This window comes from Leiobunum rupestre, chromosome 4 (genome assembly GCF_980474605.1).
Source record: "Leiobunum rupestre chromosome 4, qqLeiRupe1.1.hap1, whole genome shotgun sequence".
In the NCBI taxonomy this organism is placed as follows: Eukaryota; Metazoa; Arthropoda; class Arachnida; order Opiliones; family Sclerosomatidae; genus Leiobunum; species Leiobunum rupestre.
Window position 1 is genome coordinate 37858725 of NC_143387.1, and position 20806 is coordinate 37879530.

A 20806-nucleotide genomic window follows, 5' to 3' on the forward strand; every position below is an offset into this window, starting at 1 on the left:
ATTTTTAATTTTTAATCGAAATAGTTATTGCATAGTTGCTAGTGATTTTCAGGATAATAGACAGAACAAATCCTTTTCCCCAGAAATTCCTTATACTTCATCCAATTCTGAGTTGGTATTAGAAAAATGTGTGAACTTTTTTAGCTCATATAAATTCAGGGGGGGGGGGGGGGGTGTCCAATGCCCCCCCCCCCATGACGTCCCTGACTAGAACTCGATGTTTTGTTCCTAACCAGCCAATTGCAGATACTTTGGAAGCTCACGAAATCATGTTGTGAAGTTTGTTTCAGCTCGTTTATTTAAACTGACTTTTCTATAATTACTTAATTTCACTTTAAATCACGCGCAAGACTTAAAATCACACCCCTACCAAAGTATTATATCTGGTTTCATGGTTAATAACTTGAACCTTAGTTCGTATTACATTTTGGTGGCGCTTGAGAAACCTTTTTTCTAATTCTTAGACATAACCTCAATTTTTAGCGTCGCAATTTTGTAATTCAAAGGTCAGGAATTCAGCGGTGCGTGGTTTCAAAATTAGTCTACCCGAATAGTTTCTACTTTCTAGTAATGCCGAAAAATTTAAAATGTCCTCGCTTCCTGTTTTCGGATCTTAAAATTCTGGTTTAAATTCCTGGTCCTCCCTCGAAGGTACCGGAGATCAAACAGTCAAAGGCAAGGCCGAGGGAATAAATAGTGCTGAAACTTGGGCTGTGCGATTAGTGGTCTAAGGCAATCGAGTCGGTTATCGAGTGTCAATTTTTTTTCATCGACTATTTAGTAATATTGAAGTCGAGTCAAATAATCGAGTACTTGATTAAAGGAAAAGTTCAGGTTGGGTAAGATTTGGATTTATTTGAAAGATCAAATAAACTCGAAAATATCAGTCGTAAAATTGTATATTTTTTTTAATGACGATAAATTAATTTTTAAACGACCCAAATTTACCCGCCAAGCGATCTGCCATTTTGTTTCGCGGTGACGTTTTAGGACTTTAATCACGCGCTGTTCGCGCTATAACAGCCCACTGTTCCCTGCGCGCGCTTGCTTCGCGTGCGGTCTGCGGAGGCACGGCCAACTTTGATCACGCGCTGTTCGCGCTACTACGGCCAACACATTCGTCGAAATTCCGCGAGCAAGGATTTTCCCCCTATAAACTGTACTATAATGTGTAGGAGTTCAGCGCCACGCTCGGTGGTTATATTGTCCCCAATGTAAAAACTATACTAAAAATAATAATCCGCTAGGGGCGCTGACGTCATACACATCTTTTGCTCATAGGTTAACACAGAAACGTCAACGAATGAGATGGCCGCTGTAGCGCGAGAGATGCGTGAGAAATCAAAGTTGGCCGTGGCGGAGGGAAGGCGAAAGAAAATGGCAGCTCGCTTGGCGGGTAAATTTCGCTCGTTTAAAAAATAATTTCTCGTCATTAAAAAAAGATACAATTTTTGAGTATATTTAAACATGATCTTTCAAATAGACCCAAGTTTTACCCAACCTGGACTTTTCCTTTAAGGGGAAACTTTTTCTTATTCGAGTCGAGTAACTAAAAAAACCTCTAGTAATATTTTTAACGAGTCGGGTTATCGAGTACTTGATTAGAAGCTGGTTTTATTCAAATAATTATGAAATTAATTTTAAAAGGAGTATAAAGTTACTTTCAATGCTGAAAAATATTCCTTTAATTTAAATGAACCACAGTTTCCAAAACTTTGTAGGTACCGTTTATTGCCCCCCAAAAAGTTGTAATAATCCCTCTTTGAACTTCGAAGCAACGAGGATAGAAATACAAATACCCGACGAGTTTAGAGAGTAATCGGTAATTGGTACTCGGTAATCGACGAGTATTCTCCAATTACTCAAAAAAGGCCGAGTACTAAATGATATTCGAGTACTCGCATTGCCCTAGCTCAAGGATGATAAAATTAGCGAATAAGTAGATTAGTCCATTATGAAAACGGATAACAAAGCTAAACCCTAAACAAAGGACATCGCACTTCTTCTATGGGATTTGGCTTTTGACCGATTTTTTTCAAATTGAAACATGTTGTTGGGCTTGATCAAAGGAGAAAAATTGTCCATTGCCTTTTTTCCTAGCTCCTATAGTTTGGCCAGTAGCAGCGGTCAAAAGTGGACGAAACTTAGTGTAGTCTATTTGTTAAAAGAAGTCTCGGCCCATCGCTTAGCGCTCTATGTTTGCGCGTCGCTAGTCCGGGCTCACTATCAATAGAGGTTTCTTGCCGAAATTCCCGGTGCTTCCCAAAACCGAGCGTCGTATTTGGTTTCGTTCTGTTCGTACGACGTTCTGATCACACGATGAACGAACTCAGTAGATAAATAGTTAAGTATTGAGTCTTAACTGTCGTGTGACCGTGACTTTAACCGACTATGTGCTGTATCGATAAATAAGTGTTTGATCTGTTGTTGAGTGACTGTTTCTTACCTATGAGCGAGTGTTGAATGTGGGATTCAACGAAACGGTTAATCATATATATTCTGATTTCTTTAGTATTTCTTTTATTTTATTATTTCTCATAAAATATTGAATAATTAATAATTCCACGTACGAAAATTCATCGAATAATAAGTTGCGAGAAAAGAAATAATGAAGTAGTGTAAAAATCTTGGCAAGAAAACTCTATTGATAGTGAGCCCGGACTAGCGACGCGCGAGCGTAGAGCGCTAACCGATGGGCCGTGCTCCTTTTAACAAATAGACTATACTAAGTTTTGTCCACTTTTGACCGCTGATACTGGACAAACTGTAGGAGCTAGGGAAAAATGGCAATTGACAATTTTGCTCCTTTGATCAAGCTTAGCAACATGTTTCATTTTGAAAAAAATCTGTCGAAAGCCAAATCCCATAGAAGAAGTGCGATGTCCTTTGAAGAAATTTAAAAACTTACTATAATAGCTCGTACCGATAGGTCTTCGAGCAAACATAAAGACGCGAAACTCGGACCAAATAGATCTTCGAGTGAAAAACAAAATTAAATTAAGTAAAATAGCCAGAAATTCCAACGGTAGACCGGTTTCGTCCTATTTGGGACTCGTCAGTACCGTGCGGGAAATCTGGCTCGCGACTATAGGCCAAAACTATTCGCTCGCTTTGGGACGAAAAGAGTACACCTTTTATCCCAAACTACCAACTTCTTCCATACAATAACAGCCAAACTGTATTTTGAAGTTGCTCGCTATTTCCTAAAAAATTACTCCAAAACTAGCGAATAGTTTTCGCCTTATAACACCGAAAAGAAAAACTAAGCCTAAACGGAAAGCCGAATAGGGGGAGAGTGGTGGAGATTAGTATATACGCAATGTTAAGTTAAGCCCTAGCTCAAACCTATCGCTTTACTTTATTTAATGCGGGAACGAAGGTTTCAGGTGTCACCACATTAATATAAACGACAAGACCAATTAGATATAGTCGTTTGGCAACTGCGAGAACATTCTCGGATTCCGGAGACCTTCAAACCGATAAAATAGCGCTCTCACGAATTTTCCGAGCGACGTCCCGAGTGTCGGTGGAGCGGCTTTTACCGCTGGCCCATCTGATTTATTTCTCCTCGCGATCAAAGTTTTTAAAGAGTTTTCTCTGGAAGAGATTAATGGGCTAGAAGGAGAAAATTTATTTCGTTCATAGGCGAGTTTCCTTTCGAATTTACTGGAGTGTGTATGAATAATGTTCCCGAGAAACCTAACATCATGATACGCGCGGGGCATCGAAACATTGGCGGCCAGCAACCAACTACAACCGGAAGCCACCGTCTGATGCCATTTCTCTCTTTCTTCGAAGAAAAAAATAGGAAGATAAGAACGATTTTGCAACAGGCTCTTGTCTGGCAGCTCAAAGCCGCCGCTTTCGATATAAATCGCTTTCTAGCGTACACCCGTATTTAAGTAATACACTCGTTTTGAATGATTGGACTGACTGGGAAAAATATCGTTTCCGCTATGTCGTTACGTAAGGAAAGTAACGGTAAGGTATTTCCTAATCTACTTTAAACGTAACACCCTAGAAACTTGTTCTTTCTCACTCGGAAACGATAGAGTAGTCTTTTTTATTATTCCTAATAATAAGACCGCTTTGATCAACTTCCGGAATCTAAGACATCTCGAAGATAGGAAATTAAATGTTCCCATCTATTTACGGTCGGCATATCGGCTTCCTTAGCGCGTTTATCTTTTCCTCGATCAGTGATAATTCTCCAAAGTCTCATTGGTTTGGAATAATCTTTGGGCAAGTTCGAATGAAGGGAATTTACGAACCAATCACCCACGAGACAATGAGAGAGAGAGAAAGCACGAGGGAACCGGAAATGGAACTTTATCTTCGCGGAATAAATGACCCATAAATAATACAGCGAGAACAAAGCTCGTAAAAGGAGAGCCTTTAATTAGTACGATATATATGACCCTTAATTAAAATTAGAGGCACTCCGGTGGTGAAAAGTTATTTATCCCTGTCGCGGGTAGGAACCCATCTCTCGTCCGAACCCTTAGAGAGAAGAAAGGCCCTTTACCAAAGTACGGCGCCCCTGAAAATAGGGAAATATATCCGTTGGACGTAGGCCAATAAGCACCTTTTGGGAGCCCAGAAGGCCGCGGTGGCTCGAGCAACGGCGTAAGGGGTTCGGCCGATAACGCGGAATACCCTCGGATAACGACTTAACAGCCTTGTAATGGTAGTTGCGCGCGTGCATTGAAAAAATAAAGTAAACGAGTGAACAACGCGAAAAGTACCCAAATGACTTTATCGATCAAGAAGAGTGTTTACGCGTTTCCCGTCACATATTTCGCCTCTCGCCAACGCTGACTATAGTCCGTCGATTTGACGTTGAGTGATGTTTTGCAAAGTACGATTGCCGGGCACGAACCCAACTCTCGTTTCCTCCTGACTAGATATTATTAAGACATCCATTCGCGTATTGAGGGCAAAAGTACGTATCTGGAGAAATATATTTAAAGGCTCGTTCGTGTTTCCAAAGCCCGGTATCGCAAACAGGTCCGCGCGTGTGTGTGTTCGGGATAAAGCACGGAGACTTCCATTCTTGTCGTGTAGTTGTCGGGGCGTCGGTTTGTTTTCGCGTGCGTGCCGGCCAGATGGATTTTAGACACTTGTTCGTCACATACAGGGCGAATATCTCAAAATGTGTTTTAGCTAAGATTTTGAAATTTTAGGTTGTTATAGAGCGCTCAGGGGGTCAACCAACTATGAAAATTTCAATGACCTTGAACCATGTCTTCAAGGTCGTTTGAAAATTAACTTGAGAACCGTAAGAGTTAGGAAGTTGATTCCAATTAGAAAAGTGTTCCCCGTCTCATTTTATGCTTAACTAGCTTTGACTCGATCTGATTTGCGAAATAGGAAGTCGAGAAATGTTAGGCCAAAAACAAGAAGGTCGTTAAGTTGATAACGTGTAGAAGACGAGTTTTGGGAGCTGAAATTTTCAAACTAAAGACCCTCAACCACGATAAGGTTGTCTAACAAATTCCAGTACTCTAACAAGAGTACTTTTAAAGTTATCAGTTGAACATCGTCTTTAACACGTTATCAACTTAACGGCCTTCTTGATTTTGGCCTAACATTGCTCATCTTCCTATTTCGCAAATCAGATCGAGTCAAAGCTAGTTAACCATAAAATGTGACGGGGAACAACTTTCTAATGGGAACCAACTTCGTAGCTCTTACGGTTCTCAAGTTAATTTTCGAATGACCTTGAAGACATGGTTCAAGGTCATTGACATTTTCATAGTTGGTTGACCCCCTGAGCACTCTATAACAACCTAAATTTTCAAAATCGTAGCTAAAACACATTTTGAGATATTCGCCCTGGTCCATTTTTAGTTAACACCCTGTATAGCGAGCGAGGACGAGACAAAGATTAAGCCCGCGTCGTGAAACTCGTCAGAAGCGGGACTGATCACGACAATGTACGAATACTAATTTCGGGGACTAGTAGTTACGTCACTCTTCAGCTCCGGCACTCATTTAGCACCGTTACGTCACATTCCGACTTTAAACCTAACACTGGATCGGAAGAGGACTCCAAGCCTCCAAAATAAGAGCTTGAATTTAATTAAAGCTTCAGATGTGGAATTTTTAGGGTCATTTTATTAGAGTGATACCCAACCTCGATGGAGGGGCAAGTCCCGGGTTGGCACGGGTGGAAAAACTAGATTTTTCCGCGGTTTTTTCCACCTATTGTTTTCCTGTTAAAAACCGTGTGGAAAATCGTACTTCCATGGTTTTTTCCACCTCTAGTGGCAAAATTCAATACAAAATAAATAATAAAAACAGTATATTCTTCTATTCTATTCACTCTTCTTCTGGCCTTTTTTTCATCTCTCCTATTTGCAATGACCAAATTAGTCACTTATAATAGATATATTAATGATTAATTTAGCATGAAAAGAGTTTTTCCCAACCGAGGGGTAAGACACCGAGTTCGTGCATTTCGCACTGTTAAAGGTACATATTTTCAAGAGTTCACGAGTTCCATTTAGCACTGCCAAAGGTACGGCAGTGTACACCGAGTTCGCAGAGTGTCTTACCCCTTGTTCCCAACCCTGGGCAAGTCACGTGATTTTTGTTAGTAAAAGATAAAAAGGTAGGGACGAATTGTCCGGTACTTTTCAGCGCTCTTTAAAGTAGAATCTTCCTCGAATACCCACTACTAGAGCCTAGCGCCGCCGATCCAACGCCGCCTTCACCGAATCGCAGCGGCAGAATCATTTACTTTTTGGCGCGCCGCCGTTAAATTTTGATCCCGCCACCGAGTTATTTTTGAAATTTTCTACGTAACTTAATTTTTTTTCTTTCAAAAACATTTTGGAATTTTTTTTTTTCAAAATTTTCAAAAGGGGGGAGAAACTTTTGCCCCTTCGCGCCGCCACCGCCGCCGAAAAAAAACTCCACCGTGGAGAATTTTTGAAAAATTGGCACGCCGCGCCGCCGCCGACCAAATTGAAATCGGCGCTATGCTCTTCCCACTACTATCTTATCTCTATTCCCATTGTGACATTAGCCGTTTAGCTAAAAGAAGTGGCGTAGTGTAAAGATAATTCCTCGCAAAAGAAAAAGGATTCCACTTCAAAGAGCCAATGCAATGGGCTTCCCTCGCTTTTGTTACGCCTATAGACCATAAACGCGCCTTCCCAATCGACCGCCATTACCTTACAGTCAACGGGGAGGGTGATGAAAAACCCAGTTTTGGGGGGATGAAATTTCTGCGGTAGAGGGCTAGCTCGTTGGTTGTCTGTCAGTGGCGCCGATCCCATGGGGGCGGCGGGGCCGAAGCCCCCATCGGGAAAAGTCAATGAGGGCAGAGCCCCCATTGGTAAAACCGCCGATGTTAAAGGCCATTTACTTTTAAGCAAGAAAGTGTTGCCAGCAGCCTCATTCCAAGTTTATTAGTGAGCTTCGGCCCCCATTGGGAAAAAAGCGATCGGCGCCACTGTTGTCTGTACGATAATGGCGGCACCCAGTAAACGTTTCTAAAAAGAGTGTATAGCCAAATCGAATAAGTTTACTCGAACTTCCTTATCAAAGAATTGACGAATGCGTTTTCTGAGTCAATCGCTCGCTGTTAGGGCTGTGCGAGTACTCGATCAGCATCGAATACCCAACGATTTTTGAGGTCAGATACTCGAACTCGAACCCTCCTACGCAGTGTAACCCGGCCACGGTCCACCTGAATTAAAGGCTTCAAAAGTCGCTTGATGACTTAGGCCTAAGGTGGTGCCTTGGGTATTAGCCTAGCTGATATATTATTATAAAAAAAATAATAAATTCTCGTTGATTATCGAGTATCACAAATTTGCCATAATCGGGTTCTCGGATACTGTAAAACTCGCCGAATTGTTTTACCTGCTGAAAATATTCGGGTAATCGACCACAAGCCGTGTAATCGACCTTGAGTGATTGGCTGGCTGGATTTGTATATAAGTTTTTTATTTTTGGTTTTGAGATCTCGGAATTATCTCTGGCGTGAGTGCCTGAGTAATGTTCTTTAGTTTAGCGTTTTGTTAACGATTTTCATCTTTTTTAACTTGTTAGTTGTTACCTAACATCCATTTAAGTAGTAACTAGTAGGCTATTTTAAATTTTTCTTAATTACTCGACTACCCGAATAGAACTCGTCGATTAATCAAGTACCCGAACGATATTTCTAACTACTCGAGTACCCGAACGGGTTTTTCTGACTACTTTACTACTCGAACAAAAAAATTTTGAAATAATCGAATGCTCGATCAAAATATTAGCTGACTCGACTACCCGTTGAAAAATTTATTAATTCTCGAAACCCCACTCGATTACATAAAACCCCTACTCGCACAGCCCTACTCACTGGTCAATAGTTCGATTTCGACCACCAGTGGATGAAAATATAGTTCTCTCTATCTCACTGTTGCGTCGTCTTACCTGGAGAGTGGCAAAAATAAAACGAAGGAATAGATGACGCTATGTAAAAGTGTTTTTTTGTTTTTGTGTTTTGTTTGAAGATTTGGGCCCCCTCGAGATGACGAAACCCCAGGCGCCCAACTGTTTCGGATTTCCAAAGTCTTCTCGAGATTCAATATCCCGTACGCAATATTCGTAAACGTCTGACCTCTCTGTTTTGGTATACCAAATACATATATTGCCACTTGTGATACGACAGTAGCGTCTAAGTTGTGAATTCTAAATACCTCTAAATTATGAAGGTCATCATTTTCAAGGTAAAGATCGCGAAGTTTATAATAATTATATAAATTTATTATAATCAGTTAGGCCAATACCCGAGGCACCACCTTAGGCCCAATCTAGCGACTTATAATGCCTTTTAAACAGGTGGCCGGGTTACAATGCGTAGGAGGGTGGTGGCAAGCCCTTCATGCCACGTGAGCCAACAGCTCCCTACACTAAATATTACCGTTATATATTTTAGAGATAACCATTTTGAAGTTACAAATCACCATTTACTAAAGATCGGCAATTTTTGCACCAATGTGCTATAATCGAGAACGTTTCTACTTGGTTTAAAGTTACTCCGTGTGTCAATAAGCGCCAACTTCGGCAACAAATTAAAAATATTCATTCGGGGCAGTAGCGGCTCGTCTGGATTTTAACCGCGGTTTTTACGGGAATAGCGCCATTTGCGCGTATGTACATTGTACAATTCGTAGAGAAGGCGCTCGAACAACTTTGATACAATAGTCGAATTTGCGGAGATCCTCGCGCGGTAATAAAAAGTCGAGCCTTTCGCCCCGAAACTAAAACTGGAGTCGCCTCTCATTCGCGGTGGAGCCGAAGCTCGGATCGGGTCGGGGGAGCTCTCTCTGGCGGGTCGCTGAGACACTCGCTTTTATATTATCGAGCGAACGGCGCTATAAAACGGAGCCGCGCAACGTCGGCCGAATCAATCGGGAAGCCGGTCCGGCAGAGCAACAGTCATTCCAGGGGTTCTTTGTCCGCAGCTTCCCCTTTCGGAGCGGCACGCGCCAGCAGTACCGCACGCCGCGGCGCTTTCATTTCGGCGCTCGGTTATCGGGAACTGTCTTTCTCCCCACTCGACCAAAAAAACGAAATCAGCCAGTGTGTTCGGTGGTGATAAAAAGGATTCTGCACTTTCATTCTCAGCGTCGAGGGACGCAATATGCCGCACGTTCTCTCCAGAAGCTTTCTCTGCAAGAATGAAAGGTGCGTAAATCCTCTTTTTTTTTCTTCTCTTTTCCTCGCGTTGACATCGGACTCCTCGAGGGGAAGGGGTGGGAAAATAAATTCTTGATTTATTGAAAGCCTTTGACAAAAGCCACCTCTCCGGGACAGACCGCGATAGCGGCCTCAGGACGTCAAAACGCCGTGTTGGAAATGCTAATTCGTCAACTTGCCCAACTTCTTCGCGTCAATCTCGCCATAATTTAATATTAATACGAAATTCCTCTTGGGTAAATATTTCGCCTTCACCTCAGCTCTGCAGATTTATAAATTCAAACAAATTGGAAAAGTTATTTATAAGTAGCGAACTAAAACTTCGCCTTAATACGCGAGTGAAAAATTTTAATACGTTGGAATATTTATTTTTAATGAAAAGTCGAGCAAAAATGAGGAATGAAATTTCCAGAAAAAAATATTCGATCTGTGAAAATATTCCCGTTTTAAACTTTTTAAACGTGTCAGCGCTGTTTAAATAAACAAACAAAGAATAGTTAAATAAGGCGCAATGTTTTGGTTATTTTAAGGTAGTTTTCCATAATATGTTTGAATGAATGGAAGGGTGTACTTTAAATGAACGCATTAAACGAATAAACGTACAAGAATTATAAAAAATGTTAATCCCAACTTCACTTGACAGAATGATTTTGGACGGGCGATCTAGTCTTGGGGACATGATTGTTGCGCTCGTTGATTTAACTATTAAGCCTAAGCTTAATTATTCTGTAGCGTTTGGTACGACTCATAAATAAGTGTGCCTAATATAAGTCTAATTATAAACTGCATTTACGCTTAATCTAGATTAGGTGAGTCGACCCCTGCCACAAAAGGTAATAAGATCCGGGTATTCGCCAGGCTTTCTCTATTGGGGCCTGCGACTAAAAATGAATTAATGTCTAGGGGTAACTTTAGCGATAGGGAATTATAAAACGTATGCAGGTTGCCAAGTAACGTTTAATTAAGAGGATAATAAACACTTTTATGACAATAAATCCTAATTCTAAGGTGCACCCAATGTTTGAACAATTACCTAAGCTACCTTAAAACTATTAACATTTCCCGACAAATTAATAATAAATTGATTATAATGAAATTGAACTAAAGTTAAGTAATTTAAGAATGAACCGACATTAATAAAATTTAACGACAGAATTGAGATAATTAAAGAATTAGTACTATTTTAAATTTATCCGTAGTAACGGAACTGTGGTTTTCGGAGAAGCATTACGCTGAGGTGAATGTTATAAAATGGTTTGTTCGATACTTAAGTTTGTGCGATGAACATCCTGAGCTGAGATCATTGCCTCGTAGTTGAAGTTCTCGATGACTTGCTTGATTGAACAATTCAACGGCAAGCGAACACCACTGGAATCCGTCGCGTCTTGCAGGATCGCGACTGCTAAATTAATTACGCCGACGATGGATTTTATAAATCCGACACATCTCGCGGTAAAACTTCCGCGGAACACCTTAAGCTAGGCGCGGTCAAGACTTGTGCCTGTTCATCGGAGAGAACTTATTCTTAGCTGGAGCATGGCTCTTCTGACCTTCTCGAGTTCATCCCAAACCCATCGCACCTCGGTTTTCATTATTAGTCCCCTTCTTTCCGTTTTCCAGGAAAGAGGCTCTATATCACGGCCTTTCCCGTTGGACCGGGGATTTCGGCCTATTGCGACACCATACCGATGTGCCTTTTTCGCGCACTCGAACTCGAGTAAAACCACATTCTATTCATACCAAATAACCTTACAGTCTATCTAAATATATACAACAGAACTCAAAAACGCTTGGCAACCTACATTTCTTAAGGGCATCTTAGAAGTATGCGAGGGGGGGTAGTGGATGAAAATAGAACAAGAAAGCCTGTCAATCCCAGAAAACAACCATTGCCACAGGAAATCGACGCACCTGGCCAGATAAGCGCAAATTCCCCGAAAGGGCTAAACCCAAAATCCTTCTCCAAATGACCAGCATTTGGATAGAAATTAAGTAGGCCTAGACCAATAGCTTTGAATATTCAATTTTGTCCTAATTTTACGTTACAATCCCGAATCATTTTTTCTTAATAATATAATAATAATAATAATAATCAGCTAGGCTAATACAAAAGGCACCACCTTAGGCCCAAGTCATCTAGCGACTTATAATATTTATCTCGCAGTCATTTTTCTCTAGCGTTAAATAAAGTCAACCAAGTTTATTTTGGAAATAAATGAATTTAGTATCGCTATTACTTTCTTAAATTTATTTTATCATAATTTTTGTGACGAATCAGTATAAACTATAATTTGCCGTTAGAAGGCAAAAATATTAAATTAAGGGAGATATATTAAGCTCCTACAAGAAGACTTATAGAAACGGAAATTTAACTACAAACGAATGATTCTTTTCGACTCTTAACACTCGTCATGACAAACTAGAGGTCGGGGATGCTTAACTCTTATTCAATAGATAAAGCTCTCAAAATTATTCGTAAAACGTTTTGATCAAGTTATTTATAATTCTGTATCATACGATTAGTTTTATGATAAATTTGTAAAATTAATCGGAAAAACGACGTTTTTTTCGATAAAAAGCAAAAATTTTACGAATAATACATGTTATTTAATCATTTTCCGAAATATTAACCGGTAAATTTCTTTGTTTACATTTTTTCCCCGAAAAAAATCAATTTAAACATGGATAATGATTAACCATCCCCGACCTCTAATACAAACAAAACTACGATTTAGATTATTAGAATGAAATATTTAGCCTTAAAAATCCCAAGTCTATATAAATAAGCACAGCGGCGCGTACCCTCTAGGGGGTTTTGTCGCCTTTGCTTAATCTCTCTCCCTAATAACATTCAGCGCTGCCACATTTATGGCCGATCTCCGCGTAATTTATAGGGTAGCTTGGAAAATATCATCGAAAAACACAAACTCCCGGAGTTTTCTTCTCCCACAGGAGGAGGGGGGGGGGGAGGGGAAACTCTAGCTCCCCGAAGTAATAAAACTCGGTAATAAATGTCCTAATCCCGGCTGGGAACGGTCTACGCGCGAAGGCGCCCGATTACCACCTCATTCTCAAAACATTCTCGTAAAGAACAATCACGGCTAAAATAACGCGAGCCGTTACGCACCGTCCGTAAATGATAGAGTCCTTGGCGCCCCAGACGACGCGTTTTTTCCGCTCTCTCTCTCTTGAGCGCACGTGCTCCTTGGGAATCTACATTCGGGATAATTAGAAGAGATTCGGCCTTTCTACGTTTTTATCGGACAATATACTCTCGGTTAGCGCGTGGTGAGTGCTAGTCGCTAAAACGGCACCGAACTCTCGGGTTATCAAAATGGCGAAAGGCCAGCGCTCAAACAAGGAACGCGTTTCTATTTAATTTACTCGCGAATATCGAATCTTATTATCTCTCCGCCAAGTTTTTTTCGCTCACTTTCTATTCCCGGTCAAAGTAAATGCGTTGACCTATTTTCGCCTAACTGATATTTATAAAAGGGGTCCAACACTCCCCTCGTTGCGTTTTCGGGGGTGGGTGCCTATAACCGTGATTTATTAACGCATTAAATTCCTCGCGAGCCGGAATCTCAATTATTGTCGGTACATTTAGGTTGAAAAAGGCCGAAGGCTATCACCGATTTATTGTTTTGGGGGAAACCTAATCAAAATAAGGCCGAATGTCCTTCACCCTTCCACGCGCTTGAATACTTTTATACTCTAGATTGGCTTCTCACCCACGTCTTATTTAGAAAACCAAATCGCATCTAAAAATAATTAGAAAACGTTGAGAAACGAATTTTTAATTAAACAGTGGGTTGTTAATTAAATGTAAAAATAAATGTAACACAAATTTTCGTTTGGTGTTTTCTTAATTGGTGAAATATTATTTGTTTAATACGTATCGTTATTCCTTCAAAAGAGAGTGCCCTAGTGTTGCGTAGCCGCCCCCATTTATCAAAAAACATTCAAATTTTTGGCGGGAAGCGATTAAAACTCAAACACGTAGCCCATTTAAAGGAAGTATGAACTAAATCGGAAGATCATCCAAAATTCTAAACTTAATTAATCTCTTTCTAACCTTTGTCCTGACCATCTATACTCCTAAAATGTAAAAACACTATCCAACTTTAGTCAGTTGATTAGCCGCACGATTTTTGTGGACAAATCGGTGAACGTGAACGTGTCGTGTCCTCTGACAATAGCTGAAAACTATTCGTGAGTTCTGAACCGTTCAACCAGTCCCCATGCGCACTATTCGGCAAAAAAATTCTAGAACTACCCAAATGCAAACTATTCGCAGACAAGAACCTCTTGTTGAACCGTTCGGAACCGTTCTAAATGGTACCTGCTCAAGAGCAAGTACTGGCCGGAACTCAAGGTTGAAATCTCTAAAATTCGTCTGCACATCGGGCTGCGTACGTCAAATCGTACGAATCACAACTATTCGTCCAAAAGTTCTGAACTATCCAGAACTTTTGCGTGACGTTACAGCTCAGTCCTAGGCCGTTCTCTTAACGGTTCAGAACTCACGAATAGTTTTCAGCTAATATGTTTATCGGGAAAGCTTCCAATTTCGAATCGGAGAGTGAGAGGCGATTTGAATCGGCAGACTGCTAGCTAATAGGAGACCTTCCCCAATACGACGGCAATGCATCACGTATCGAAGCCCACTAGGCCTAAACTTAAAAACATGATCTTATAATTTCCTACACTTATTGTGGTTTGGCGCGTTAAAAGTGGCATTTATCTAATAGTTATTTAAATATAAATTAAAATACGCGAAAAAGTAGATTAGTCCATAATTAAAAGGGATAATATAGCTAAATCCTAAACAAATTTGAAGAAATTAAAAAACTTACTAATAACTCGTACCCAATAGGTCTTCGAGCAAAAAACGCGAAACTCGGATCAAATAGATCTTCGAGTAATAAACTAAATTAAAATTAAATAAAATAGTCAGAAATTCCAACGGTAGACCGGTTTCGTTCTATTTGGAACTCATCAGTACCGTGCGGGAAATCTGGCTGACGACTGTCAAATCTAAAGGAGAAACTAAGCCTAAACATTAAAAATTTCAAAACGCGTTGCATATAGCAACGGAAAGCCGAAAAGGGGGGAGTATGGTGGAGAATAGAATATACGATAAGTTAAGTTAGAAGAAACCACCTATGGACTGTGAGAAGGATGATAAAATACGCGAAAAAGTAGATTAGTCCATAATTAAAAGGGATAATATAGCTAAATCCTAAACAAATTTGAAGAAATTAAAAAACTTACTAATAACTCGTACCCAATAGGTCTTCGAGCAAAAAACGCGAAACTCGGATCAAATAGATCTTCGAGTAATAAACTAAATTAAAATTAAATAAAATAGCCAGAAATTCCAACGGTAGACCGGTTTCGTTATATTTGGAACTCATCAGTACCGTGCGGGAAATCTGGCTGGCGACTGTCAAATCTAAAGGAGAAACTAAGCCTAAACATTAAAAATTTCAAAACGCGTTGCATATAGCAACGGAAAGCCGAAAAGGGGGGAGTATGGTGGAGAATAGAATATACGATAAGTTAAGTTAGAAGAAACCACCTATGGACTGTGAGAAGGATGATAAAATACGCGAAAAAGTAGATTAGTCCATAATTAAAAGGGATAATATAGCTATATTATCCCTTTTAATTATGGACTAATCTACTTTTTCGCGTATTTTATCATCCTTCTCACAGTCCATAGGTGGTTTCTTCTAACTTAACTAAATATAAATTAAACTAATTACGAAACTTTCTAAGGAAGAATACTGAAAAGGGTATAGATAACGTCTATCGGTTATCGCTTAGGGCTTGGATAAAACGCTCGATACAAGTCTAAATTCTTATAATATTACCTCAAGAGACGAAGCGAGTTTGAAAAATGGACGCGGTAAACTATATATTTATCCAAATGTCGAACTTTTTTTCTATATTTTGCTTATATGATATGAACCTAGTAAAGTACACGAGAACTACATTTTAAAAATACCAAGGCCATTTAGGAAATTGGAGGTAGCCTACCGTAGCCTATAGCCTTAGTGGCACCCTACACGCCGGTGTACAGTTTCCTATTTATTACCTCCGCGTGTATACAGGGTGTTTCAAAAAGTTAAGCCAAAATTTATGCCAAAATTTTATGGATTTGTAGGGGGTGATTAAACCGTGAGTTGAGAAGTATGCCTGATTTCCCCATTTTCCTACGATGAGTTAAAAGAGCGCCAGATAACTTAAAAAAAATGGCCTACTAGCCCCTGGAGGTAGGCTGCAACAAGCGCAAATCCAAGCAGCAGGGACTTTAAATACCGTTTAAGTTTACTTTTTTACGCTGGCTACCTCGATTTCTTTACAAAGTCCTTTTTCACCTATCACACAAACCCAAACCTTAATGTTCGCGTTTCCCTGCTGCTTGGTTTCGCGCTCCTTGCAGCCTACTTCCAGGGGCTAGTAGGCCACAATTTGAAGCTCTATGGCGTTCTTTTAACTCATCGGAGGAAAATGGGACAAAAACAGGTATACTTCTCAACTCCTTCAAATTTTGCATAACCTATTGAAACACCCTGTATAAATAGTGATAAGTCACGGGTGAGATGGGCTTTTCAACGTTGTCCTTATTTCGTGTTTTACTATTTTTTCATCCATTATATCCTTGCGCCTTAATTTTCGCTGTGGATTTTTAATGAAAAATAATGGGCTTTTTAATCTGGTCAGCCGAGATCTTACGATGGATTTTAATCATTACGCGCTTCTGAGGGCTCGTGTAGTGCCTTTTACGGCCTCTTTCTCGCTTTCTCGACCGCAATTTTGAAACGCGTATTACGCACGGAATAACCGCGCTCTATATACGAGAAATTTCGCAGTTCTTTCTGCTTTTAATTGCTTGAAATTTAATATAAACTGGTCACTTTCTCGGTTAGTAGCGGTTCCGAGGGGTCGGACACTTGCCATTATTTTGTACGGGATTTCGGGATTTCGTAGAGATTTTGGCGATTTTATCAGTACTTTTTGAAGTGATTTCGGGATTTCAATGTTAATTTACATAGAAAGAGTTAAAAGATTTTGCGATTTTAGACAAAGTGTACGGGATTTTGGTAAATGTCCGACCCCTCGAGCGGTTCGTTTTCTTGTCGGACGCTCGCGCCTGCGCCAGTGCTCAACCGTTTTCGGGAGGATATCACCGTATTTAAATTAACAACAAACTCTAATTTTTCCTTACATATCGACAATTTACTGGGAACCGCGTATTGCCCTAATCTGTACAGATTGTACTAATCAGAACACAGATGCTAATTATATAGCACCAGTGGCAAATAGTGGAAATTTGTGGCAAAATGTGACCAGTAGTAGATGAAAATGCAATAATGCGCGTAAAAAGCTAAGTTAACCATATAGTTTGATTGAAATTTTCAAACCATTCCTTTAAGAGTAATAACTAATAATATACTTTTAATTTGCCATAATACAAGAAATATAATAAAAAATTGGAATGCTATGTCGTTCATCTGAATCAGTTTATCTGATATATTATTTTAACCAATTTTCAATAAAAAAATAGTCCACTATTTGGCTCATTGGGCAGCAAACTTCTTATTTTTCAAGCTGGAAAGATTCACTATAAGACTAGTATCAGTGTGACGTCAACCATGTTTTTTTCAATAGTGAAAAAAATCGCGTATAAAATGGCTGCCATGACCAAAGCTACGAGGTATTACACCGATTTGGTTCAATCTCGGGGGTTAAGTAGGCCATAATGAATCATGAAAATTCCTAAAAGGAAAAGTTTCAACGGGCATTAGTTTTACCATGGAAACACAAAATGGAAAATTCCTTACCAAAAAAAAAACATGGGATTTTGAAAAATTCTAAGGGTGCCCCGTTGGAAAATTTGATCAATTTAATTTTTTTTCGTCAATTTTGATAAAGTTTTTCTAGTTTTTGCATTTAAAATTTTTTTAATTTTTTGGAAAAAATTCCATAACCTTGTAATTTTTCAAAATACCATGTTTTTTTCCCATGAATTCGGTGTTATACACTTGGCAGTAAGGCGGAGGTAGTAGTATTATAATCGCCGACTGTGCGGCGAACCCGTCCCAAACTCCGCGGGGTGCCAACAGGCAGGCAGAAAATGTCCCGGTCGCAGAAGCAGGTACGACGCTCAATCTTCGCCAAAATCTTTTTTTTGCGGGAAGTATAAATGCAAGGGGAGTGTAAGGAGTGTTGCAGGTAAGACAAATTCAAGGCGGACAGGCAGAAGAAAAACTGGGCCTTTAACCCCCGCGTTTGAACAAAATCGGTGTGTTACACCTCGGGTAGTCCCCTTGTAAGTGATACTACTCTATACTTTAAGATACTATTTACTACCAGAATTTGTATCCAGGTCTCTGAACGCTGGTTTGGATGGATTCAATACTCAAAATCCTAAGATTCTAATAAAAGCCGATTTATAGAAATTTCGGAGGGGTGAGTTAAATCAACAGAAATATTAATTTTCGGTTCAATTTAAATAAGAAGAATTTGTACCGTGTAGAGAAGTAATATTAGATTAATTGTTTGCCGGAAATTTTATATGGGGTGAATGAAGTCCGGGTCACACGTACAAAGTGGAACAAATTTAATATAAAATGGTTTTAAATGGCGGCTAAGATGATAAGGAACTGCGGAGAAGAGGTTGGAAAAAAATGGTTTCTGTCGTTTAGATGGGCTAAAATGACCGAAGCCGAGTTAAAACCTTGAATAAGTCCTTAATCATCTAAAAGTTCCGCTTTCGAAGATAAAGCTCCCGTTTTAATTTACTGCAGCCGCTTGAATAGTAGCGAATGAAAAGCCACTAATGAACGAACGAGTTCACTCGAGAAGACCCGAGCGCCAAAACTATATATCGGGAGGAGCGTAGGCCGCAGCTATTGCCCCTATTTGGAAAGCGGCTTTCCAAATCAGTCAAAATGAGATAAAATTTATTTTTTTACCTCCTAATTATCAACATAATCAACGAGAACGCCTTTCACCTTCATTTTGGCGGAATATAACATCCGAATATACATCTTCGTTTGTTAAAACGTTATGAAATTTACGATGTAAATTTCTACGTAGAAATTGATACGCGAAGCCTTGTTTAAGGCTGGTCACGTTTGCACACTAAAATAGGCTTTAGCTCCGAAACAAAATTTTGTGGTTTTATTTCCATTATGATAATCAAAATCTTGGATTTTGTGGCAAATATTTACGAAATAAAAGAATGTAATTTACCAATCTGTTTTATTAAAATGTCAAAAAGCTCCTTTTTCTGTACACTTTATACCACAATTATTATGGCCGCGATGACCCGAGGGGGAAATAACTTGAGTAATCTGTTGTACACTCGTTAGGTAATCCCAGGTAATTTGTGTAATCTCAAGTAACATCCGTAATTACAAAATAATCTCAAGTAACATCCGTAATTCCAAAATAATCTCAAGTAATATCCGTAATTTCAAAATAATCTCAAGTAATATCCGTAATTAAAAAATAGTCTCAAGTAACATCCGTAATTACAAAATAATCTCAAGTAATATCCGTAATTCCGCTGCCTTTTGGTGCAACCAATTCTGCCTTGAACAATAAAATGTGGCACGGATTCCCAATATTTTGAAGGAAATTGAAATATTGGGGGTATAATAGGTGTTAATGAATAACACGTAATATCAGTAATCTCGCGTAATCTCGCGTAATGTCGCGTAATATCAGTAATCTCCAGTAATCTCGCGTAATCTCTAGTAATCTTCAGTAATCCCCAGTAATATCGCGTAATCTCTAGTAATCTTCAGTAATCTCCAGTAATCTCGCGTAATCTCTAGTAATCTTCAGTAATCTCCAGTAATCTCGCGTAATCTCTAGTAATCTCCAGTAATCTCGCGTAATCTCTAGTAATCTTCAGTAATCTCCAGTAATCTCGCGTAATCTCTAGTAATCTCCAGTAATCTCGCATAATCTCTAGTAATCTTCAGTAATCTCCAGTAATCTCGCGTAATCTCTAGTAATCTCTAGTAATCTCCAGTAATCTCGCGTAATCTCTAGTAATCTTCAGTAATCTCCAGTAATCTCGCGTAATCTCTAGTAATCTTCAGTAATCTCATAACAAATCTCCAATAATATTATTTGAATTCGTCGAAATAAATAATCCCGCGTAATTTTTTGAAGAAATCTCTTGAAATATGTAATCTGGTGTCTATATTTTCAGCGAGTTATTTCCCCCTCGCGATGACCCTTGGAAAGCCTTCCCACAGAAATTAACCTCTATATCAGAGTCCGACGCCGCCGCCGCTCACGCCGCCACGCCGGCTTTTTACCTCATTTTTGGCGCGCCGCCGCCGCGGTTTCTTCGGCGTGACGCCGTGCTATTTCCAATTTTTTTCCCAAAAAACCAAAAAATATCAAAGCCAGAAAATTCTATTATTCCAAAGCTTATTATCTCAGGTTACATTTATTTCTAGTATGGGTTTTGTAGCATTTCGTTTAAATAAAGAATGAGTGTTTCAGTTCCTACTTCCTAGCCTGTGTTAAAGGCCTAGGATTTCTTCTGCCTGTTTTCCTTTATGTTTTCTTCCCGCCGCGCAAATATCCTGGTGGTAGGCCAGCCGCAGAACACGTTGGCCTACCACCAGGATATTTGCGCGGCGGGAAGAATACTTAAAGGAAAACAAGCAGAAGAAATCCTAGGCCTTTAACTTATAATTCCCATTTCAATTTTTTATATTCTTTGATGTATTTTTAAGGCAAAAATAACCGTACGCTCTGAAAATCGGCGTCGGACTCTATACTCTATATATGAGATAAGTCAAATTGTAACGATTTTGCTATCTCCGATGCCAGGAGCCGATGCCTTATCCTTATCTCCTCTGCAGCGACTTATCGACGATTTATCGTTTCGAATGGAAATGATAATAGATAATTCGTTAAATAGTTAACGATGTTTGATAAATCAGCTAGGCTAATACCCAAGGCACCACCTTAGGCCTAAGTCATCGAGCGACTTTTGAAGCCTTTAATTCAGGTGGCCGGGTTATAAAGCGTAGGAGGGTGGTGACAAGCCCTGCATGCCACGCGTTCGAGCCAA

General features: G+C 39.6%; 1 protein-coding gene across 1 annotated transcript in view; it reads left to right on the plus strand.

Annotated features, from left to right (window-relative positions):
* Positions 1-9316: 9316 nt before the first annotated feature.
* LOC149947669 (uncharacterized) overlaps positions 9317-20806 on the plus strand; it is a 61479-nt gene continuing 49989 nt past the window's right edge. Inside the window, exon 1 of the mRNA XM_090172980.1 lies at positions 9317-9684. Within this exon, the coding sequence (XP_090029106.1) occupies positions 9641-9684 (44 nt within the window). The 5' untranslated portion in view covers positions 9317-9640. The remainder of the gene's footprint in view (positions 9685-20806) is intronic.